The sequence below is a fragment of the Chenopodium quinoa genome, unplaced genomic scaffold, assembly GCF_001683475.1.
Source record: "Chenopodium quinoa cultivar QQ74 unplaced genomic scaffold, ASM168347v1, whole genome shotgun sequence".
Classification (NCBI taxonomy): domain Eukaryota; kingdom Viridiplantae; phylum Streptophyta; class Magnoliopsida; order Caryophyllales; family Amaranthaceae; genus Chenopodium; species Chenopodium quinoa.
In genome coordinates, this window is record NW_018742484.1 from 1,724,808 (window position 1) to 1,751,177 (window position 26,370).

At 35.9% G+C, this 26,370-nt stretch overlaps 2 protein-coding genes across 2 annotated transcripts; both read left to right on the top strand.

Moving 5' to 3' along the window:
• The first annotated feature begins 415 nt into the window (after window positions 1-415).
• On the top strand, window positions 416-2,884 carry LOC110719352 (pentatricopeptide repeat-containing protein At1g77360, mitochondrial-like). Its single transcript, XM_021898265.1, has one exon. It carries the CDS (start codon window positions 1,104-1,106, stop codon window positions 2,586-2,588), a length of 1,485 nt encoding a protein of 494 aa, XP_021753957.1. The 5' UTR covers window positions 416-1,103; the 3' UTR covers window positions 2,589-2,884.
• An 11,039-nt stretch (window positions 2,885-13,923) lies between these two features.
• On the top strand, window positions 13,924-15,690 carry LOC110719256 (NDR1/HIN1-like protein 12). Its single transcript, XM_021898152.1, has one exon. The coding sequence runs from the start codon at window positions 14,563-14,565 to the stop codon at window positions 15,175-15,177; it is 615 nt and encodes a 204-aa protein (XP_021753844.1). The 5' UTR covers window positions 13,924-14,562; the 3' UTR covers window positions 15,178-15,690.
• The last annotated feature ends 10,680 nt before the right edge of the window (window positions 15,691-26,370 follow it).

A 26,370-nucleotide genomic window follows, 5' to 3' on the forward strand; every position in this document is an offset into this window, starting at 1 on the left:
ATTACGCCCAGAAACAACTTGATCAAGGACGCAAAATACCCGCAAATTAGCTTCAATACGACTAGATTATGGACGTGAAATTCGCCACCAATTGGACCAGAAAAATTAACCTGAGAAGTAGCCGCCAACATGAGAGATGCACCCTCCTAAACTAGCCGGAGAAGTGGCCGAAAAAATGACGTGGAAGCCTAAACTACCCAACCCTAATCGCCCCAAACCGAGAGAGTTTCTACGTTATTATTATTATTATTTGATTTTTTTACTCTTTTTATAACATTAGAAAATGTGTTAAATAATATAAAATATTAATTATTATCATTAAATATTAGTTAATATTTATCAATTAATATTATATATTAATTATTATTATTATTATTATAAAATATTAATTATTATTATCTTTATTAAATATTAATTATTATTTTTAAGTATAGCAGAATAGAACATATTTCAGCAGAATAGAGCAGAACAGGTCAAACACATGAGCACACGAGCACAACCCAACACACCCCTTTGCCATCTTTGGTCACAATTCCTAGTCCATCATTTTTGAAAGCGTAGTGTCTTCACGCTAGCGTAGTAAAGAAGCCTACAAAACATAATTTCCGAGTTTGTTTTAGTTTCTGGGACAGTAGAAGTTATAGAACACTTTCTAAAAAAAAAAAAAAAAAAAAAAAAAAAAAAAAAAGAAAAAGAAAAAAGAAGTTATAGAACATACTTCGAGGTTCGTTGAGAAAGGACCCTGAGAGCCTAAGCGCCATTTGCCAGTTACAGTCGTCGGCAAAATCCACAACTCCGGCGTTCAATTTCCATCAAAGACACAAACTTTTCATTGGTATTTTCGCAGCAAAGAACAAATTTTAATCCCGAAGCAAATCTAGTAAGCGATTCTACTCTTCAAATCGCTGCTAAATTACCCATCTTTTCGGTTTTTCTGTGCATAATTTGCCCATTTGATGCAATTTGATTGATTGGTATAGTTAAGGTTTAACATTTTTCATGATTTCTTTCATTGTTAAATCAAATAGTAGTTTATTTGCCCTAATATTATGAGGGTTTGAACCTTTGAATTGAAGAACAAGAACAAGAACAAATTTTGTGACATGGGTGATTTTTATAATTTCAATTATACTTCAAGATTAGTCCCTCCTTTATCAAAATCGCAATACCCAGAAAGCATACAGCGTGGAAATCAAGGGAAAAGTAGTTTCCCAACTTACCTTGATGTTCCTTATGTGACCCCTAGAACTAGAATTCTATGTGATATTATTTATGGAACCCCGGTATCGGATATCGAAGCTGCGTTGATTAGTAGTGCCATCACCCCTAGCCCCGAGCTTGTCGAGGAGGTGCTTAAGCTCTCCTATGGTAGCCCTGATGCTGCTGTGAGCTTCTTTCGTTGGGCGGGGCTTGCTCATAAACCGTCCGTTTATGCTTGGAATTTGATGGTTGATTTGCTAGGGAAGAATAAGATGTTTGATCAATTATGGGCTGCTATTAGGTCTATGAAGGAAGAGGGGTTAATTTCACTTCCCACCTTTGTGTCTGTTTTTGGGAACTATTGTGCGGTTGGGAAATTTGATGATGCTATTATGACGTTTGATGTGATGGAGAAGTATGGGGTTGAGCCTGATGTGGTTGCAGTGAACTCCTTGTTGAGTGCTATTTGTCAAGAGAAGGATCAAACTCAAAGGGCTTACAATTTCTTTGACAAAATTAAGGTGAAGGTTCCACCGGATGGGGATACCTTTGCTATTTTGTTAGAGGGTTGGGAAAAAGAGGGCAATGTTTCCAAGGCTAAGACCACGTTTGGGGAGATGGTGGTTCGTGTTGGTTGGGATGAGAAGAACATGGCGGCATACAATGCTTTTTTGATGACTCTTGTTCGTGGATCACAAGTTGATGAAGCTGTCAAGTTTCTCAAAGTTATGAAAGGGAAAGGCTGCTTACCAGGTTTGAAATTCTTTACTAATGCTCTTGATATTCTTGTTAAGCAGAATGATTCAACCCATGCTGTACCTTTGTGGGATACGATGGTGGGTAGCGGCATAATGCCCAATTTGATCACGTTTAATGCCATGATTGGTCTGCTGTGCAACAACAATGATGTGGACAATGCATTCCGCTTTCTTGATGAGATGCCATTTTATGGAGTCTTCCCTGACTTGCTAACTTATAATATGATCTTCGAATGTCTGGTAAAGAGCAAGAAGGTTCGTGAGGTGGCCAGCTTTTTCAAAGAGATGACAAAGAATGAAGTCTCTCCTACAGTGGCTAATTGTGCTGCAGCTATTGAGATGCTATTTGAACGTGATGATCCAGAGACAGGGGTTGAGATTTGGAACTTTGTTCTTGCTAATAGAGTGATGCCTGTTGATGAATGTGCTAATGTGCTCCTCGTGGGGCTGTGTAAGGTTGGCCGTTTCTCAGAGTTGAAGAGGTTTGCCTATGATATGTTGGATCAGAGGATTATTATTTATGAATCCACAATGAGGACATTGCAAAAGATCTTCTACAAAGAGGGCAGGAGTGCAAGAGATACTTACGACAGCCTTGAGAGGAGGTGGAAAGCTTCATACTTAAGATAGTCTTGCGAGGAGGTGGAAAGCTTCATACTAGTGACTCTCTCTCTCTCTCTCTCTCTCTCTCTCTGCCATCCCCCTTCTGTTATTCTATCAAGCAGCATTTAAGTAGTTCTTCTCCATTTTCTATGCAGTTGAGGCTGTAATTGAAAAGGCTTTTTTGATATAAGGTTATTTCTTTTGTTTATTAATTTGGTAAAACTTTTCCTGTTTTGCTCCCCCTAATTATCTTTTTGTCCTTTTTCTATTCAAATTCTACTCGTGAACGCTGAAAGGTTATACTTTACGTATGTTTACAACTACCTTCTGCTCCTCAGTCATGCTGTTCATTTCAACTATTCTGTCTTGAACATACCTTTCCTTAGCTACGGATAGTGTACTCTGTAGTAATGTTCCCTGGTGAAAGCATGTGTTATATGTTTGCTGTTGCCAGTCGGCTGTGCAGATTTTCAAAATTCTTGTTTAATCTCTGCATCAACCCCTGCTTTTCAACTAGCCTCCATGGTATCTTCTGTGAAAGAAAACAAATTTTCTGTAGTACAATCCTTGAGCCTTTTCCTTTTGACTTGGAGTCTGGATGTCGTTATTCCAAGTCCAGAACAGCTTCTTGTGATGCAGGAACTAAAGATGCTGAAGCTTGCAAACCACCATCATACTCCCACTGTTTTAGTTGACAGTTTCAAGTCTTCCAACTGCCTAAGCTGGCCAATTTTTTTTTTCCCAAGGACTCACTTGTTTAGGAAGCATCTTTTCCTGGGTTGCTGCAAATCCTGGACTGGAGATTTCATTTAAACCCTATCAAACAAGGTAAGCTCCCTTCATCATAATATCTGAAAGTTGGTTGAATTTTCTTTTTTCTGGAAAGGGAGGAAAGCCAAACAGTGAGTATGAAGGCCATCTTGATGCTACAGGTGGATGATATATTGCTGTTCTTGATGGAAAGCACTGTTCAAATGCTAGGAGGTTTCTCCTCAGTTTTGAAGCCCAGGCCCAAGCTAGAAGATGAGAGCATCTCGATCTTCCTTTGTTGTGCTGCTGCTGTCTTTCAATCTGGCTTTGCCTCCTTTATCTAGAAGATGAGAAATTCTGCAACCTCCCTCATCATTTATAGTAACTTTTGTGAACTCTGTAATTCTACGTTAAATTTGCATCAAAGAGACCTGAAGTCTCTTATTAAACCCTAGGCTAATGTTGGTGATCTTTTGACCCTTATTTTCACTTCACCGTGCTGTCAAGGGTTAAGGCTGATTAAAATTCTTAGACCCTCTTTTTGTTTTTTTTTTTTTTTTTTTTTTTCCCTTTCAAAAATATTCTTTATTTTTGATCTTCATCGCAAGAAATTTAAGGGGATGGGCAGATGGAGTATAGAATCATATTGCTTGTCTATCATAGCTTCTCTGTGATTGTTTTGGATTTTTTTCTTACAATTTTTTTAAATTTTTTTTTTAATTCCCTTTCTCTCTGCATCCATGGTTATTGGACTTGCTAATGTCATTACTGCAATGTTTTTAACATTTGTTTGGGATGATTATTTTCTTTTTCTATGGTTGATTCAATGTACAAAAAAAATCCAGACACACAAATGCAATAGGGATCCTATTACGCCTAGGCGCTCCTTGGGTGGGCTTTGGTGGGCCTTATTGAAGCGAGACTCCACTGTATAAACTTTTAAAAATTGACTGATGTGCGCCTCTATAATTTGTTTCATTAAAATGCTGATTATGTTTGGCGGCTTATTGTTTAGTAATTAGTCCACTTCATACTGAGAGACTTGAGTCACTTGATGCTTATAACTTCTCACTTTTTCTTGTATAGCTTAAGGTTCATACCATCCTGAATTCTATCTTGTGATTTGGAGATCTTTCTTTCTGCCAGTCATGAATTCATGATTCTCATGAGTCATGACTGATGTGTGTTCTGTGTACTTGTTCATGAAAGAGATTTAAAGTAGAACAGTAAAGTCTGTGTTGACAACATTTAAAAAATATGAACTTCTTGGTAATGCAATTCCACCAGCAAATTGTGTTGGCCCTTTTGGGGACAATTTTTGCACATCAATTATTAGTTGAGAGTGTGGGAATGTAATTTCATTTCAAGGAGAGCTTGACTTTCCATCTGTGTGGCATAGTCAGACGAACAACCTTCCTAGAAAAGATCTCTTTTGCCTGTAGAACCTCTAGGTTTATATCTCCAATATTCTGGATGATAGACCATTGTTACTTGATTCACCATTACGAGATTGGTCCCGGGTAAATAATTTGATAGCATTGATACCTAGTAGGCTAGTATTGTTAAATAAGGCCAATATGTACTGCATTCACGTATTAATTTGCCCTTTTCGATTTGCAGTTTGCTGGGCAATTAGGGAATAGGGAATTAGGTTGCTATGTGATAGACTGTAAAAATTCTTAAAACACCCACCATTGTTCATTTACCTCCCATCTAGTTACACAATATCTTGATCAGGTTGTGCTTTCCTCATTGCAAATTTCAACTATAAGTTGAGATGGTCTACGCTAGATGAGTCATGTTGAGTTGGTGACAATAGTGCATGGTGTTTTCCGTTCATATTGTTTTAGTAGATGAGTCCAGCACAGGTGATAATGATAAGTCATTAATTGTAGGAAAGGGTTGAAAACTTGAGGATTGATATTGAATTGTAGAAAAACAAAATATTTGGAGTGTGAATTGTGCACAGAGGAAAGTGTAGGTGCCTCTACTAAGACTGTTGCTTAACATTGAATTATTTCTAGTGTTCATCTCTTAACATTGTGCTAATGGTTCTTTATTAATGGTTGTACTGGGCTATTTTTTGCAATTGCTTCTACTATGACTCTGTAAGTAACCATATGCTGCTGGGTTGATATAACTGTGGGGTGTAGAATCTCGGTATTTTTTGATGTGTGTTTCTCTTTAGATTTATTTTATTGGTTGACGACTTGACGTAAGCTTTTCCAATATTTCTTTTTTCTGGCTTCTTTCTTCCTTTGTATTTACCCTGTTGAGTGCTTGCCTTTTAAGCTCCTATGCCTAATGACCTAACAAATACTATGTCCGTTTCTGAAAGCTCTTAATACTTTTCGTTTTCATCCGTTTTAGAATGTTCTTAACACTTTCACTTTATTTTAATTTTTGGTAAACTCCTTTTATCCTACCTTTCCCCATAATATTTACACCTTTCCAATCACTCTCTCTTACCTTATCCACTTTTTTTTTTTTTACTCTCTCTGCCTTTTCTTACACCTATTCACCACATCAATACCATCACTCTAATTGCCTGATTTTTTGTGCAACAGTAGATGTTTAAAACTTTCGAGAACAGATTTGTGATAGTTACAAGGAAGTTGGGGAACTATGAAAAATTTTCTTGTGAGATAGTTACAAAGACATTTTGACATAGAATAGGGCTGGTGTGAAAGAGAAAGTGGAGAAGTGACTCCTTTGAGTCCATAGATTGGTTTTTTTTCGTATTCTAGGAAATTTTCTAAAGCAGATATTGGAAGAGGAACACGCTATACTTATACCACTCATATAGTCAGCTCTTAGCATTGAAGATATATTTGTTTTGTGCCTGTGTGGATGTCTTGTTTGTATTAAATATTTTTTTGGAATTTAAAAGTTATATGATTATATCCACTGACAAGAGACAAAGATGGTATGGAAGTAAGAACTCACACAGGTGATTACAGCATGTCATTGGTTGATATTGCCTCTGTGAAGTAACTCCTGCAGGATTTCCTCAGTTATGGGAATGAACTAGCATCAAGATCTATTTATGATATGCAGAACTTGTCGGATTAATTTTGATTTGAAAGCAATTTATCTGCACCATCAAAGGATACTAAGTGGAGAAAGTTAAAGATGTAAATTTTGAAGGTTTGGTAATTGCTGCTCCAAAGAAGAAGATAAGCATTTTGGCTTGTATAGCAAATTGGATTTTGAAGTATTAAATGAAGGACAAAGATGTAGGAGAGCGAAAATGTCATGAATTGACCGTGGCAGGTGGCAATTATAGTTGGCGTTTCACCATAAAACATTTATATGGCTTATATCTGCCTCCACTGCTTATACATTCTGGAGGAGGAAGCCAGTCATTGCATGTAGAGTAGAACTATGGACAAATATGTGTAGTTGTGGAGATACGACTACTTACATCCACCCCTACCCTTCTTAGAGTCGGAACTTCGTAGAAGCGTGGGTTAATCATGGTTTTAATTTGCTACCCTGAAACATCTCCTGTAGCAGATTATCACTATTGTGTTATTCATTATCTGTGATTCTTGTGCTAACAAAGCTCCTGTGGGCTGTGGATGAAGCTGCATGAGATGCGATTATTGTGGGAGTACCCTAAAAGCACTTTAATTGATGATAGTTTAGAATTGGAGTTGCGTCTATCCACTATCCTCCATGTTGGAGCTCACTTCTTCCTTTCTTTACTGTGGTGTTTGAGAAGTTTTGGGCTTGTTTGGCTGGAAAAAAGGATAAAAGAAGAGAAGATCCCACCTGGTGAGAATTCTAGGACTGTTGTAGGTACATATGCACGACAGAAGACAGAGAATTTCATTCATGCCATCTGTGTATATTATAGTAGGAAATAAGAAAGTACTATATGATTAACAAATATATTACCTTGTGATTAGCACCTGTTGATTGTGATTGCACTCGATAAATCAAATTAAATTTTTGCTGGTAATTAATGATCATAATCAGATTGAATTGTTTCCTCAGGTGGCTGACATATTCTGTAAGACATTTTATTTATCATACATATACTTGGCTGGCAGACTGGCAATTTTGTCTTATAAATGTATTATGTTGGAGTTGCATCAGGCAGCTTTGTGCGTCTGTGTTTATTGTAGCATCAAGACTAACTGCTGGTAACAGATTTGTATTCTGCTCTGCTACCTTCTTTATTCCTCATCAAAATTTCAGCTTCTGTTTTATGGAGATTCAGAAAGTTTATGTATGACTGTAGTAAGGTTCCGACTTGCTTGCATCTAATCTTCCCTTAAGTTGCCTTCAGAGCATCTCTTCCTGTGTTATTGGTATTAGCTGTCCTGATAACTCAAATTTGACTGATGAATAACAGGTTTACGTTCTCTATCTATGTATTTGGACGTCTTTCTCTCTTTTTATTAGCTTTAGCCATTGTTCCAGAAATGTTGCTGTGAAAACTGGAATTCAGTTCAGATTTTGAAATGTGATATCTGATATTCTAGCAATCAAGTACTATAGGTAAGAGTATAGTGGCCAAGTATCAGCCTATTAGGTGGATGGCGAAACGCCGAAACATCCATTGCCTTGAATCCTTGTTATATATTGGACATTGCTCCAAGCTAAAGAACGATGAAGTCTAGAACTAGCATCTTATAATAATGGCAAAGTATAAGTGTTGACTCAAGTACTTGTATTAATTAACATTTGACTAAGTGGTTTTTTTATTTTCTTAGCTCCTTTTTGGTAACCCTAGTTCTTCGATCACGATCTTCCTAATCTCTCATTTCTACTGTCACTTGAAATGGATTCGCCTCAATTTTCTGACTACCCAAGCCGGAAATAGTCCTGTTACAAATCCCAAAATTCCAATTTCCTTCATCACCTAGTTCTCGGCAAGTTTATAGACTATCGTCATTTTTCAGAGCATTAAATCCAAGAATGGGTGTCAAACCAGTGGATTAAATTCGGGGAAATTCAAGTACAAAAGTTCAATAATATCTTTATGTTTCTCTATAACGATGTCACTACGATGCCTGTGACAGAGACGCCATGTAGGAGCAGGGATCTTTGTCGTACCAGGCGGCTCTTCTAGTTTTCAAACCTTGGACTCCAGGCGACTCCATCAGGGAAATAAGCTTCAAAGAGGCTGCTATATGGGTACACCTTGATGAGGTACATATGAACTTATGCGAGTTAGATGTTGTTAAACCAATGCTTTCTTTGGCTTGGAACATTCTGTGTATTGATGAAGCCCTACCAGGCTTAATTACATGCTTACTTAGAGTAAAGCTCCAAATTCATGTGTTTGAGCTGTTAGTACCTGGTTTCTTCTTGGACCTCGGCAACTTTGAGTTTAAATGGATTAATATCAGATATGAGAATTTGTTTGTTTTGTCTTCTAGGTGTAATAGAGTTGGACATAAGAAGAATACTTGTCCTTTGTCTTCTTATATGCCTAATCCTTTGGTGACTGATAACAATGTCTGATTTCGATCATAATCTCTCCAATTCGAATATTGGCTTAAAAAGAACTGAAAAATTCAGACCAACTAGAGTGAATCTTCGGAGTTTCTTTACAAACATTGTACCACCCCAACCTCAGAGTAGCCAATAAAAAAAGACCCCTTATGTATGCTGCTCCATCCTTCTCTTTGAAAAAGAGGAGGCTGCACTCTGAATCCACCAAACATATTAGCATTCCTGTTAAAAAACCCATCCACACCTCAACCCATTCACTTTCCCACCTATTACAAAATCCATGCCCAATTTTACGCCCAGGATGAATAGTGTGCCATTCTCCTCATGAAGATCACATCCTCTTAAACAACCGAAACATCCTTCTACAAGACTCGCATGTTCTGGTACGAAGCTGCGGGGGAGCGGAGGAAAAATGTGGGAATGGATTAAGCATCACGGACTTAAGAAACGCTTGCATGGTGCAGTTGAACCTTTTGCATCCCATTAACCGAGGACCAATTTCCAAAATGTAGTGCATCTGGTGGTATTCCGTGTTTCTTACCTTATAAGAAACGCAAAGAAAATTCGATTTCAATGGCTACAACAACTTCTAAGGGATCGGTGACCTCCCGTTTTCGGTCACCAATGTCTACATGAAGGCCGGCGTTTGGAATTGTAGGGGTTTAGGATTAGCGGACTCCCCTAAAATTCCTTATGTCTCCTCTCTAGTCTGCTCTCATAGTTTGGATATAGTTTGTCTCTTTGAAACTATGGTGTCTGTTGATATTGTTGTACAAAAGTTACCATCTTTATCCTTCTTAGGTTGTAGTGGTGCGGATGTTGTAGACCTAAGTGGTGGTATGTTTATATGTTGGTTCACTCCGTTGGATTTGGTTCCTGTATTCCGCTCTCAGAATGTGTTTCTCTGTATATTGTTGCAAGGAGATCAGATGAAATAAGGCATGTGATGTTTGTGTATGGTTCGCCTCATATTTCTTTTCGTTCGGAGGTTTGGAATTTGATTACCAATATTCTTGAAGCCATTCCAAATTTTGTCTTGATTGGGGATTTCAACCAAGTAGAATACCTCTAGGATAAATTGGGTGGTAGTTCTTGTATTCCAGGAAGGATGGATTATATTAGCTGGCGTTTGGGGTTAGATTTGGTGGATGTTCCATTATCTGGTCCAAAGTATACTTGGACTAATAATAGAATTGATTCAGAACCGATTTTTGAAAGACTGGATAGAGCCTATGCCTCTTCCTCTTGGTTTCATGATTACCCCGATACAAAAGTTGTACACTAGCTTATCTTGTTTTCGGATCACACAACTATTATTCTCTCGGATACAACTGATTTAGGATATGTAAAGCGTCCTTATAGGGTGGAAAACTGGTGTTTGTTTGCTACCGAGGTTCGTGAAATTGTACACTCTGCTATCTCCTTGTTTTACCTGGGCTCACCGATGTTCTCTTTATCTCGGAAATTCTCTAGCTTGGTGTGTTTCTCGTAAAAAGGCCTGGGGGATGAGAGATTCATTTGGTGTTTGGTAAAATTAAATAGGATGCTTTAGGTGATTCTCATCCCCGTCTCCTTTTTTCCTTGGTGCAGACCCGACGTCGTCAAAATAAGATCTACGGGATGAGAGATTCATTTGGTGTTTGGCAAAAAGATCCTGAGTGCATTGCCTCCTTATCTTTGAACTTTTATAAGGAGCTTTATTCAATCTTAGGTAATGATTCTTCTCAACACTCTGATTAATGGGAGCAATTACAGTTACCGATTCTTTCTTCAACTCAACAATGACTTCTTATGACTCCTTTTTCTGCTAAGGAAATTCAGAAAGCCATTTTTTACATCGACGACAATAAATCTCCTGGACCTGACGGGTTTTCTTCAGCTTTTTTCAAAGCTCACTGGTCCGATGTAGGTTCGTCTGTTGTTTTGGTGGTTCAACACTTCTTTACTCATGGTTATATGCTAAAAGAATGGAATCGTACCTTCCTTGTTTTGCTTCCAAAAGTAGAAAATCCTGAACTAATCTCTCAGTTTTGGCCGATTGGTCTCTGTAATGTGATTTATAATTGTATTGCGAAGTGCCTCACAAGTCGCCTTCGTTTGGTCCTACCTAGTTTGGTGGCTGATTTCCAGAACAATTTTGTTCCGGGTCGTTTTTTATCGGATAACGTGTTGATCGCTCATGAGGTCATTTCCTTTATGAACAATTCAAAGGCCAAGAAGAGGTTTTTTGCAGCTCTTAAGTTGGACATGAATAAAGCCTATGATTGGGTGCATTGGGAGTTTCTATTTTGGGCTCTACAAGCTTATGGTTTTCCTCCTTACTAGATTCATATAATCAGTCAGTGTGTTTCGACAGTCTCTTATCAGGTTCTAATCAATGGTAATTCTTCCCCAGCCTTCCAGCCTCAGTGTGGGCTTCGTCAAGGGGGCCCACTTTCATCATATTTGTTTGTGCTATGTATGGAAGTTCTTACGATGCTCAGGAAGGCCGAGAGGGACTTTTTGATTCGGGGGATTTGTATTTCCAGGGGTGCTCCTTCAATTTCTCATTTGTTTTTCCTGGATGACTCCTTGTTGTTCCTTTAGGTTTCTCCTTCCGCTTATGACAATCTCGTGGCTTTCCTGAATGAGTTTTGCGGACTATCGGGACAGGTGATTAACCTGCAAAAGTCGTTCGTCAAGTTTAGCCCGAACACTCCAGAAGATTATCGGGATTATCTTTCTCGTAGTCTGAAACTTCATTGCAAGCCCTCTCTTGTTTCATATCTGGGGTTACCGGTTGAGTTCAGTCGTAGTAAAGTGGTTGATTTTGGCTTTCTAATTGACAAAGTGGTCAAGCGGCTTTCTGACTTTAAGATTGTTGGTTTGTCTTCTCCTGCTAATTGGTTATAATTAACTCGATATTGGTTTCTTCTTTCAATCATATCCTGTCGGTTTTTAGGGTCCCACCTTCGGTTTATTCTCGCATTGACAATTTGCTGGATTGATTTTGGTGGATATCCAATTCTCAGTCTCGGGGTTTAGTGATGCGTTCAAAGTCTCTTCTTCATTTGCCTAAAGGTCTGGGAGGTTTGAGTATTCGTCGGTAAGAAAGCTTTAACTCGGTGCTTCTCGTTCGGCAGTGCAGGCGTATTCACCAACACCCTTATCTTTTGGTTTCGAGGCTGCTTACTACAAAGTATCCTTCCTTGCGTTCTTTTTAGACTCGAAGGATTCCTCGGGCTTCTTGGAGTTGTCGTAGCCTATTGTTGTGTCTATCCACTCTTGGTCAAGGAATAGCTTGGAAAGTTGGTTCGGGCTCTAAGGTTTGGATACTTGAAGATGACTGGGTCCCGGGGGGGGGTTGTTTTTCGCAACGGTTCTGGTGTGTCGGCATCTCCGACACATGTTTCTTCTATTATTAATCCGCGTTCTTACGCGTGGGATTAGACCTCTATTCATCGGCTTTTTGATACTTCAACGGCGCTTCGCATCCTAGCTATGGATCGCCCTATTCAACCGATGGATGACTTTGTCTACTTGAAAATTTCTAGGGATGGTTCTTTCACTACTAAGTCTACTTATGCTATGTTACTAGGTGATTTAGTGTCTTCAAGGATCTCGGGTACAATTCCAGCCTCTTGGTGGAAGCATTTCAAGGGGTTTCCTATTCTGCCAAAAATTCAGTGTTTTTGCTGGAAATTGCTTCACAATGCTTTGCCTCTTTTTGGGAGTCTGCAGCTTAGGGGTATTTCGATAGATCCAACTTGTGTAATCTGTCACTAGGAACGTGAAACATCAGCCCAGCTATTCCGTGATTGTGTCTTCACTTCCCATCTTTGGGCTTGTGCTCCGTTTGTCGGCTACCCTCCTCTTTTGCATGGGAAACCTTTTACTGATTGGTTCGTTGACACGGTTTCTGAGTTTCGTTTCTCTCGGAATTGGGACGGTTTGACCTCCTTTGTCTCCTTTTGTTGGGCAGTGTGGCTTGTGCGTAACCACAAGATTTTTTGATAAGCAGTGTTGTCTCCTGGAGTGATTTTCCATTTGGTGCAGGAATGGATCTCTAGGAGTGTTTCAGCGCAAGGGTTCAGGTCCCTTATTCTCTTGTTAGGGAGACCTTTTCCCCCTACTTTGGTCGCTTCTGATTTTTGCTTTTTGTAAGGTGACTCCTCCTCTACCTTTGATGTTTGCCTTCTTTTTTATGGAGCTTGGAGTGCTTGTGATCTTAGCACGGGAGCAGGTTGGATTTTTAGGGATGTTTATTCAGATTCTGTGTTGGGTGGTTGTTCGAGAGCCTGTAACGCCTCTTTGGCTCTTCAGTCTGAGTTATAGGCTTGTTTGTGGGCTCTTCAGGCTGCCAGTCGTCGAGGCTTTCGTCGTCTTCTTATCCACTCCGACTGTTTGACTCTTTTTCCCTTCTACGGGATGGTCGTGATGGAGATATTTCTTGCCACTGGTTGCTTCATGATATTCGGTTAACTCTCTTACGACTCTCTGTTTGCAAGCTTTGCAAGGTTCCTCGTCAGTAGGTTGCCCCGCCTCACTGGTTGACTCAGGCTCGTCATCGACAATTGCTTTGTTGGTCCTTTTTTCCTTTTTTTTTTCCTTGTTAGAGCTTCTTGTAAAAAAAAACAGAAAAAAAAAAAAAATTAACATTTGACATTTCAGCAACTGATTATTAGACTTAATATGAAAAAGAATGCTTCTACATCTAGAAAGTTGTTCTACGTCTTTATACTTCTAATTTTTAATATATTTGCTTTTGAGTACATATGAAATGTAAAGTACACCTTAATAATGTTATGAACTAATGACGTTTTAAAATAATAATACACCTACGTCCGAGATGATTACAACACAAAGTTAATTATTAGTGATTTTTTTGCTTATATAATGCCTTACAGTTTCTATTTAGGCTAATATAATAGATTTCATTGATAATTTTTTTTTCAATTTAAATTTATTTTACTAATCAAGGCTGATATATATTATAGCTAATTTGGCTACTAAGCAAAAGAAAATTATAATAACATGATCATTATTGCTGTTTTGATATGATTACATAAATGAAAATACTACTTCGAATTTTCATTTTCCTTGGCTTTTTAAATTTATTTATTTATGTTTTTATTCTATATATATATTTTTTTATTGAAAAGAATCATTTTCCTTACCTTAGTACATGTATTTACTTTATCTAGAAAATCCAATGAAGTACTTGCAAAACCAAAAATAGATCTTTTCACTTAAAAAGATTTTATAAACATAAAAATTTAGAAGGACCACACACTAACATTTTCTAGAGCAAGCATGGTATTTTCTTGTCTTTAGTACTCAAAACACTAAAAAAAAATAAAAAATGTTCACCAACAACAACAAATAAAGAACAAATTTTCCCTCCTAAATCCATATTCTTTTAACGTACGATTATTATTTAAAATCATTTTAATAAATAAAAACATACCATAATGGAGACTCCTAAGATCCAAAATATAATATTCTAAAGTAGTCTAACATTCCAACCGACCCTTAACTATACACAAACTTTACCTTGAGGAAAAGAAGATACCTAAACCTTCCCTGCCAATTAAGAGCAGGAACCTCTCATACCTCAACCTTCTCCTCCTCCTTTCACCTTCCTTCCTTCCCAAAGCATGACTAACATCACACCACCATCCCTACATAACTAAGTCGCGACGTCGCGTAACATCCTTTTTATTCTTATAAACGTTGGCTTAATGCCGAACGTTACCAAATTTCCCACCATTCATTTCTCTACCGCCACCGCCATTCTTTGTCATCAATGCCTTATTACCGCCACGGCCACGTCCACCACCACCACCAACGCCGCACCCACCCGTTGATATGGTGTGCAGCTATAATCTGCACCTTTTGCACGATCATTGTTATTATTTTGGGCATTGTTGTGTTCGTAGGGTACCTTGCCCTACGTCCAAGTATACCCTTTGTTAAAGTTACGTATGCACACCTAGATAAGTTCGAGTATAGTCAAGCCGGTGTCCTTAATACCGAGATGAACATAATTTTTCAGGCCGAAAATGATAATACTGGAGCACGCGCTAGCTTTTCGGATTTTACGTACTACCTCAGCTTCCATGGTATACAAATTGCTAGGTTGAAAAATCTACCTTTCAACGTAGACAAGAATGATAGCGCGATTTTTAACTATGATGTTAAATCGTATTCGATACCATTGGATCCACAACACTCGGCTATAGTAGATCGATCGTTGAAGCAAAATAGAATTTCATTTGAATTAATGGGGGATACAAGAACAAGATGGAGGGTTGGACCAATTAAATCGGTCAAATTCTGGTTGCGTTTGAGTTGCGAGCTCAAGTTTCAGGGTGATGGGAGTTATACTACGGATTCTCATTGTACCTCTAAATCAAAATAAAACAGGTTTTTCCTTTTTTTTTTTTTTTTTTTTTTTTTTTTTTTTTTCTTTCTTAGTTTATTCTTTGAAAATTTGTTAAAAAAAAAAATACAAAAAATTTTAAAGTAGGTTGGTGTAAATTAATGGGTATACTTTTGTGTATACATTTCTTTTCTTAATTTGTTCCATTTAGAATTATGTTACATTGGTTAATTGCTTAGCACTTTTATTTTTATTTTTTTTTCTTTTAATATTTGAAAATGCCTCAATTTTATTTATTTATTTATTAATTTTTACTTTTCTAGGAGTTGTTAGGAGAGGAACAATGATGAAAGTAGGTTGTCATTACCTTTAAATTTCACATTTTCATTATAAGTGATGATAAAGTTTAATTGATAAGAACAATATCAAGCCATATTTTACCACTTGACAAATATAATTCTATTTATGGAGTAGATTTTAACCAGTAAAACACTTCATTTAGTTCCACAATTGACTTTCTTTGTGATATTACTCAACGAATTGCAATAATATCTAAAAAGTAATAAGAATATTCAATTGTAGCAAAGTAATAGTGGTACATCAAAATAATATCTTGTAAAAACCATGACAAAAAACCATGACAAAGTTGCGTGGGACTACGTTCAATTCTTTTAATTTCTTCTTTTAATATTTTGACATGCTTTTATCCTTAGTGCGGCTACTTTATTTGATAAACGGGTAACTTTTATTGATACATCACCATTATTACCTATAAAAATGGCCCCATATTTTTGTAAGGTATTTTTAATTTAAAATTTGTTTTCTTTGTCTTTTTTGTTCATTTAATTATCAAGTCCATTAAAAATAACAAGTTGATGGCAACATTTTTTTAAGGAAAATCATCAAAACGATTATATTAATAAATCTTTCAAAGCAACATTTAAGATGCGAGTAGGAATTACATTATTCTCAACTCTTTGACCGAGTTCCTAAGGTTGAAAATGAGTCATTTCGCATGCTACTCTATTTACTTTTCGCTTGACAAAAGACTCGACACACTATTAAAATCAGAACATAAAGCTAGTATATATCATCTATGATCAAGTGGGAGAAATTGGACCCATTTGACTAACCTCTAATATAACAAGTTTTTTTTTTGACACATAATATAACAAGTTGATGTTAAATTTTTTGTTGTTGTCAAATTTAATTATGTTTAAAATTTTTAGGATAAAGTGTCCGCACATTATGGACACATCACTTGATGACATGCTAATAGTAGGGATGTTAACGAGGCGGGGTAGATTTTGGATTTTCCATCCCCATTCCCGCCTAACGTTCTCATTCCCATCCCCATCCTCATTCCCGTGGCGGGTCCAAAATTCATCCCCATCCCCGCCCCACCCCCCACTTGTATATACACCCCCACCTAATCTCCACCCAAGACCCGCCTAATCACCACCTCCCAAATTCAACAATACTACGTAATATACTAATATAGATTACAATAAAAAAAAACAAATTCATTGTTACTATATTACACCTTTTTTTTTTAAAAAAAAATATAAGTTTATTACAGTATATTATATTTATTAGTTATTTACTACTTTATTTTACTTAATTTTTTTTAATATAAAAGTATATAATTTTATTTTTAAAAATATATAGATATGGTTATAGGGTGGGGATGGGGTGGGTGGGGCGGATCTCCTACTTGACCCGCCCCACTGACATCCCTAACTAATAGACAATAAATTGTGTCTCCCCAACATAAAATAAATCTCGATAATGAAATATACATCACCACCTAATTTGGTTCGATTTGCATATATAATAGATCCAGTAATTTCGTTTTTTTAAGTGCCACATATATATTGACATTTCACGCATGTCGATGCAAAACTTTAACCAATAATATCTTTATTCATCATCAACTATAAAATTATAATAATTGAATATTAATAATCTACTCATTGATACGATTTTAACAAGTACCCACAAGACTATATTTTTTTCTTATGTATAATTCACAAACATTAGTTTAAATATGTTTAATAAATAGTGTCAAAATTCCCAATGGACACTTAAAAAACACGGAGGGAGTAAGTCTTTAAGCCCAACCTAATAGCCTTCTAATCAATCAATTTTAGCATTCCTTGTTAACTCAAACCATTTTCTATAGCCCAAAACATTTTATTATTGCCCATTATCCATATCCAACCCAATAATACTCTCGTAGGGTCCAATGAGAAATGATCGATTCACATCTCATTTGAGACCTAAACACATTGTTATTAAAACCCGATTTAATCTTAGAATCTTAATATTTTACGATTCACGTATGTCATATAATTCGATTTACGATTCTACCCGATTTTATGTATTTCTCTTAACTAGTGAATTCCTTACAAATTTTAGACATGCATATATAGTTTTTAAGTATATATTGTCAATTATTGGTTGCATAATCGGTAAATAACTATTTTCTATTAATAATTAGGTTTCAAACGCATAATTTAAATATATTTAATTCTATTGAAGTACAATGTCTTTGATTATGCATGTCGGTAGAATCTTACGATTCTACGATTCAATTTTACGATTCGATTCTGAGAGCCCCTTCCAATTCAAAGTAGAATCCCGATTTTAACAACTTTGCCTAAACAGATATAAACTAGATGAAGCCCGTGCGATGCACAGTGGTTTATATTTTTTTTAAACAAATGTTTATTTTTATATGTATGTGATAAAAATTGTTATTTTATTTGTTATACATAGTATATCATTTAATATTTTTATTTTTAAATAAATTGTGAATTTCATGTCCTTCGTTATATATTTTGATAAAATTCCTAATATCAAAGATAATAATTTATATTTAATTAATTTAAATTTTAAAATCTCATTCGCCAATTTTTCTTATGTGGAATTTGAATTATTTAATTTTAAAAGAAATGATAAATCTTTTATTTAATTGGCTATAACTAAAATTTATAATCCTACATGGCGCGTTAAGAAATTTTAATCCTACGTGGCTCTCTATAAACTCGAGAAAAAACTCCCCTTTATATATATATAACACTAATTAATTGAGTAACCAATATAACACTGACCAAGTGACACCTATAGCACTCCCGAAGTAACTCTTATAATAGTTGGTGACACGGTTTGACTAGCTGCATATAAAAGTTTGTGATTAAATATATTATAAATGGATCTTATTTTCAAGAAATTTTTAGAATGAATTTGATGATGGAGATAGAATTGAGTTATAGGATATTTATAAAAATTTATGATTAATTTTGTATGTATGAAATATTAGAATTCTAACAATAAGAAAACCCTATACAACAATTTTATCTTAAAAAATCTATCCAAAAATCGCTTACTTAGCATCATAAGTGTCACAATAATACCTATTTATCACCTACGTGGCGCGACACTTAACGAAAAAACAGGAATGCCAAGTGTCGCTGTCTCGTGGCCTGGCTGCGAGACCAACTTTATTTATTAGTGATATGATATGATATGATATGATAGTTTTGTGCCCGGACGATACCCAGATTGTTGATAAAATTTTAAGATAAACTTTTGGCTTGAATGTTAAATATGGACATATAATCCTTTTTAATAATGCAAGATATTAAGACATAGGATATCATATAATAATATACTTTTTGTAGTTTTGTTTGTAAATAGATATCTATGTAATTATTGTTATTAAACTTAATCGAAACTCTTTTTACCAAACCAAAATTATTTTTATTGATTAAAACTTATTTAATTTATTGGTTCTCTATTTTTTTTATTGTAATTAAATATATAATAAATGGATCTTATTTTAAGGAACTTTTTGAAACGAATTTTATGATGGAAACAAACCCGAGTTATACGATATTTATTAAAAACTATGATTAATTTTGTATATATGAAATATTAAAAGTATAGTGATAATAAAACTTTATACAATAATTTTGTCTTAAAAAAAAATCTATCCAAGAATCGCTTACTTAGCATCATATGTGTCGCAATAATACATATTTGTTGTCTATGTGGCGTGACACTTGGCGAAAAACTGGAATGCTAAGTGTCCCTATCTTGTGGCCTGACTGCGAGACTGTAATACTCTGTATATTAATAATATATATATATATATTATTTTATTTATTTTTTATAAATCAAACTAATTCATTTCATTTTAAAAGAAATTAATTATTTATATATTATATAAGTGTGTATAAAATAATATGAGTCATTAATTGAGGCAATAAAAGTGTTTTGAATTGGTCATCTTATTTAAATAGTTGGATCAACTTGTTGGGAAATTAAGGGCACTTAAGAGCCCAACAAGTTGACCCAAAGGAAGAAGTTAAGGGGAAATAGGATTTAGTAATGACAGTCTTGTAATTATGAGTTTTTGTTTTAAAAGGGGGGTATAAATACTTTAAAACCTCAAGGTTTTTCACTCAAAAATCATAATTGTCAGATTTCACAAAAAATCCCAAAAGTTTTCTCTTTATTTTCTCTCTCCTTTTTCTCTTTCTTTTTCCTCTCTTTTCTCTCTCTCTCTCTCTCTCTCTCTCTCTCTCTCTCTCCCCCTCTCTCTCTCCTCTTCCCCTCTCCACCGGCGACCACCAACGACGGTCGCCGACCACCGACGGCGGTCGCCGGCGGCCGGCCTCCTTCTCTCTTCTTTTTGGTGTTGGTTCGATATTATTATTAAAAAAAACTCTTCTCTCCCTAATTTAATTCTATTGTTTTGTTATTTTTAAAGCATGATTTTGATTGTGTTTTTGTATTAATTTTGGGTATTTGATGCTGTTAAATTATTCATATAATTTTCAGATTTTAATTCAATAAAAAACCCTAATTTACAAACCCTAGTATTGGGAATCTATTGTTTATGGTTAGGGTTTGATCCTAGGTTGTTGTTATTGTTTAATTAATGGTTAAACATGGTTTTAACGAGTTAAAAGCCCTCAAATTAATGCTTGAGTTTATTTATGCATACTACTTTTTAATTATTGAGTTAGGGTTTGATTACCCATAAAAGGGAAAAAGGTTTTAATGATTAAATATGATTTCCTAGTCTATTAGTGATGTTTTATATTAAATAAGTATGCTGGAATTTTATTTAAGTCATAAAAACTAAGTCTTTTTGAAAGGATTTGGAGTACCCACTTAAAGAAAAGGTTTTATGGCTTTTATGTCATTAAATTGGGTTGATTAGTAAGGTCTAAAGTATATTATAGTTGCTTGAAATAGCGAAAATAGTGGATTAATTATAGTTATGTATTCTTATTTGTAGGAAGCTTCGAGCTAGGTGATTTCTAGCGAGTGTCGCCGAGTTTTGGCATTATTCAAGGTACGTATGTGCACAAGAATATTTGTGTATGCATAGTATCATGCTAGGATTGTAAAGTATGATTTAAGTGATGAATTAATAGCATGTTTGGTTGATTATATGCTTGGAATTGATTGGTTGAGCATGAATTGTTATGCAAGCATGTGAATATGTTATTTGAGGCATGATACAAGTTGAATATGTATGAATCATGGAAGTATGTTTTATTTTCAAGTATCAAGAAGGCATGTATTTAATAAGCAAGATTTATATATGTTTAAAAGAGCTAAAGTTAGAATTATTGAGCATGATTCATGAATTTATTTCTCACCCATTTATTATCGGTATTGAGTCAAGAAGTTAGTTTATTTATTTACTCGCTCAAGTAAGTTGAGTTTGAGTCAAGGAAATTTAGTAGTGCATTTTATGCACCAAGGTAGTAATCGTGCAATGTTGTGCACAAAATTAGGCAAGTAACCCTAATTAAAATAAATAGTATGTGATCACTAATTAATTCAAGAATGAATTGGAAGTATGTGTTGATTGTTGTCATGTTTATTCTTGATTGATTGGTTGGAGTCATTACAAATTAAATTGGTAAATCATGTAAAGTGTAAGAGGATACACACCAAAATTCTTGGAACGTATACACTTGGAGTATGAACATATGGGGGGAGTTATGGGGTTTTATATTTAACCATAGCTTCTACAGGGGGTACTGGATGCTATACTTTCTTTTATTATTAATGCGCTGGAATTCCGTCAGAAGTGTGACATAGTAGGTGGCAATTGGGGTAGCTCCCTGATTGGAAGCTCAATATTTAAATGGACTATTTTCAAGGAAGGAAACCCGTTCGATGCGTAATCCAAAATTATTATTAATAATTAATATTGCTAGTTATGAGTCAAAGGTAGTTAACTTGTGATTGTATGGCGAGCATGTTTTAATTATTTTATTTTGATGCTAGGATCACTAGTAGAAAAAAATTAAATAGGAACCGCACTTTTCACACCGGTTCTTGAAAACCGGTGGGAAAGAATGGGCGGGATTGGAAAAATACTTTTTGCACCGGTTCCTAATAAACCGGTGCGAAATCATCTTTTTCGCACCGGTTTGAACCGGTGCGAATTAAAAAAGAGAGAGAAAAAAAAGGGAGAAAGGGATTTCGCACCGGTTCAGACCAAACCGGTGCGAAATGATGTTATTAGCACCGGTTCAAACCAGTGCAAAATTTAAAAAAAAAATGCCATTGAGCCTTCTTTCTCTTTTCATTCCCCTCTTATTTCTTTTTGTTTCCTTAGCGCCGTTTTATCTCTCTCTTCTCTCTCCTCTCTCCTCAAACAAACCCTAATCAACGACATCCTGCTCCTTCCTTATCTTCTTTCTCTTCTTCCTCTTTCATGTTGTCGGTGCGTCGGTCGGTCCTAGCAACGGCGGCAGTGGCGCAAGGAGCTGGTACAAACCCACCTCTCGTCGTTTCCCCCTCCTGAAATGATTTTTCCTGAAGGTTCGTGCTTTTTTCTTCTTTTCTCTTTAAATAATTTCATTATTTCGTGTTTTTTGAGTTTTTGTTTTGCTCAAATTTACAATTTCATATTTTCGGAACCCAAGGGTTTTTTGATTTTCTATTTTAATTCAATATTACTCCATAGAAAATTTTCCTTTCTCAATTACATGCAGCACCGCAAATCACTCAATTACATGCAGCACCACAAATCTAGGGTTTATGTTTTATCTGATTCATTTTAATTGTCAATGCGGTAAGTTTAGGATTCGAAATCTCAACTATTTTTTATGTTTGAATCAAATTTCCCTCTTAATTTTTGACCCTAATTTGATAATTGAATCAAACATCCCTTAAAATATGTTATTTTTCGAGCATAATTTGATAATTGAATAAAAAAACCCTAAAAATATGTGCTTTTTTCGAGTTTTAAGTTTTAAGTTTTGAAGATTTCTCTGTTTTTGGTTGAACAGTAATGAAATTTATATGCTGGTGATGTTGTGTTATTGAATTGTCCGATTTTTAGCTTTTCGTGTTCCGTTGAGATTTTGGGGTTTGTATTTCAGTTTATGGGTGAGATTATTACACTGCTAGATTTTTGTGTTTGGTTTAGTAAACTTTAATTTGGTGATGCTTAAGTTAGTAATCAATCTGCTTTTTTGCTCTTTTTTATGCTTGAAATTGTTAGGACTTCTGTCTGTTTTTGTTTCAATTTTTAAGTTGATCATTAGATAGATGATATATTGATAGTTTTTTAAATTAAATGTGCAGGATTTCTATGAGGATTTATTCGAGGAACTAAACAAGTACGGGGAGATTAAGAGTCTCAACATTTGTGACAATTTGGCTGACCACATGATATTGTTTCCGATTACCTTACCCTGATTGTTTAAATTATCATATACGAGTGCAACTGTACAAGTTTTGATCGTGGTTTCCATTCCCTGTTTCCTCTTCTGGTGCAGGTGGGCAATGTTTATAGTTAATTAGCTTTCTCCCCTGTTGTGATTAATGATATATTGATATATTCAATTCAAGAAGACAAAGTGTTGATATTTTTGCCACCACTTATATAAAGAAATTCTATTTTTCTTCCTTCTTTTTCAATGAAATTTTAATATTGGTGTAAATAGGTGTTGAGCAAAATGTATGAGCAAAATTATACTTAATACCTTAATAGGCATGAATTGCATAGTTTAAGTTTAGCATTATTGCTTGTTTATTAATTTCTTGTTTTTCATTGCTTTTGCACATATATGTTTTCAACAAGGTCAATGGGAAGTACTTTTCAAAGACTATGAAAGTACATGGGATCACAAATGTAAATTTTAAATGAAGAGGCAAACAATGCAGTCAGGGAGAGATTGTATTTAAAGTAAGGAGTATGATATAAATATCCCCCGCTCCCACCCTCCCCCCCCCCCCCCCCCACCTCCCCTTGTTATTGGATCAGAGACTAATGCTTTTAGTTGGTAGGACAATCAATATTTTATTGTTTTCCAGCCACTCTCCTACGAATACTAGACAGCTACATGTTATCTAGCAACTCATCTATGCTTCTATAAGTAGACAATCTATGGTGTTCAATTACTTTTACATTTGTGAATGTGATTATGAATTTCAAACTTAGGTGTCCAAATTCGTGAATCGCTAAACATCGCCCGCAAATCTCCACATAAAGCCCACAAATTTGTATTGAAGTGACCTTATTGCCCTTTTCGTTTTTAACAAAAACCACTCACTACATCTCTCTAAAAGCGGCAAGGGAAAGAGGTGGCGGCGGCGGCGGCGGAGGAAAGGCGGCGACTTGGTGGCAAGGTCATTATTTAAATTATTTTTTTTTAAAAAAAATAAGCGGCGAAGGTGGGGCGCCTGGCCAGGACGCCCACCCACTGGCGGTGGCGCCAGCTCCGACAACCAGTGCCGGTGGCATGGCGTGTGGCTTGGAAGCCCAGCCAACGGTAGAAGCGTCCAAACCAGGCGCCTGCCCACTGGCTATGGCTGCCGGATCTGGCGCCACCGCCAATGGGTGGGCGTCCTGGCCAGGCGCCCCACCTGCCTTATATATATATATATATATATATATATATATATATATATATATATATATATATATATATATATATATATATATATATATTTTTTGGAAAATCAGAAAATTTGTGTTACTTTTAAATAATTTTATGTGTTATTTTTTATAAGTCTAGTATATATATATTTTTTATAAAATCAAATAAAAAACATAATTTCCACATCCTAAATCAAAACATAAATTTATTAAACATAATTTCAAAAAAAAAAACTGTTTTTAACAGAATTCAGGATTTTCATTTTTTTAAAAAAAAAAAAAACAAAAACAAAATAAAAAGGCAAAAAAAAAATAAAAATTAAGGCGGCGTCTGGCAGAAACGCCAGTCCACTGGTGGTGGCGCCTGGCCTGGACGCCTGTGCACTGGTTGAGGCGCCTGGGCTGGACGCCAGTGCACTGGTTGTGTCGTCTGGCCTAGACGCCAATGCACTGGTTGTGGCGCCTTGCCTGGACGTCCTTGCCATGGTTCCGGCGTCCAAACTAGGCGCCACCTCGTTTTCCGTCGAAGACGACGTATCTCCGGCATCCCTCGCCTCTCCGGCCTCCCCTCCAGTCTTCCTGGGCAACCCAGTACGACTCCACATTTGTTAGATCGAGATTTGTTCACTTTGGGTACGATTTTAGAAATGGGCAAAATTGTCAAACCATGTCTAATTTGTGGGCTTTATGTGGAGATTTGCGGGCGATGTTTAACAAATCCCCCAAATTCTGTCTTATTTGTTACTTTACCTATAGACTGATTCTAGGTATTGTTATCATACTCTTTTCTTCAATTTTTGGTGGTCCTCTGTGTTTTGACTTTTTTGAGTGTTACTTGCAATTTTGTTCATGTCATTCTTCTGGGGTCACTCTTGTGTAGATAACCCATGTGAAATTTCTTCTCATTAAGTGAAACTTTGTTATACTATGCTTTGATTATCAAGATGGCATCCACAATGCTTATTGAAGAGCTCTCAATGAATCTCTACATGATTTCAAGTACCAATATGGGGCAGTTTTCCATGAGCTAAAGGAGTTTTACCCCCCGAGCTTTTGAGCCTGAAGGATGACAAAGTAAGCTATGGCGGAAGCTGTGGAGTACTTTGTACACCGTTGAGGATTACACAATAAGGTGACCTTTCGTTTCTGCACTTGGGTCTATCTTTGGATGGGTTTTTTGCTCCTTCATTTGAATTTGTAGCTTTAGATTTTTGTTCATATATCTAAAATACCCAGGGATATGGATTCATTATACTAATTTACTTAGTTCCTGTGTCTAATTTTAACTCTTAAGGGTATGCTTCTGTGTTTGTTTCCTGAGCCGATATATGCTAATATGAGCTATCTATTTCATGTAAGAAGCTTGAATTCTTTTTTGCTCCTAACCCATGTAAGCAACGCTTAAAGCAAATGACCCTATAATTATCCCTCAAAGAGGTGTCTGTGTTGCAGAGGATGTCCATGCTGTTTCTAATGTCAAAATGCAAAATGACTCATGATATTCAAGTTATGAATATGACATGTCTCCCAGATCTTTTATGGTTAGAAAATTTCTCATTCAGGATATAACCTGAACTCTCTCTTCGAATAGCCATTGAATCATCTTTTTCTGTGTCTAATGTTTTTGGTTGCTTTCTTGTTGCTTACCAGCTGAAATTGACTGTAAATTAAGCTTTCATCAGAGAAAAGTGGTTTACGTTTCTGAAGTTTTTTGGTTGAACATTGGTCTATTTGCTCTCTGCATTTTTTAATCTAAATTTGAATCATTAAATTTTAGGAAAATGTCAGCAGAAGAGGAAAGGCAGGTTGGCATAGCGCTCATAAGTCACAAGGCTATCCACTGATGTTCTCAGTGGGGCACTAGAGATTGTTGTCCTGAGCAATCCTGGTTTTGTATTAATGCGCTGAGGAGGTGGACCTCGCTATAGATGCTCACGTAGTCTTTTTCAGGATATATTGTCTGCCCCACAGGCTAGCTTCTTGTCAGATCATTTTAGGAATATTTTTCCATTGACATATAGAGTGAATCCACATTATGGAGGCTAGAATTCTATATAAAAGTCGCACTGCAAGCTCAAGGCAAGCCTGCAGCAAGCATGGGTGGCAACTATAACGATAACAATGAAACAATAAACAAAAGAGAGACTGAGAGAGGTCTGCGATGCCAACCAGGCTTGCCAAGAAGTGTAAGAAGGTAGCATCTTGAATTATTTTTTTTAACTATGTAGAATAGATGAAACAAGCTCCATATGATCTGTAACTATGTATGTAACACTCCCTTAAATATCAGAACATTTTCAAAAGGTATTATTTTC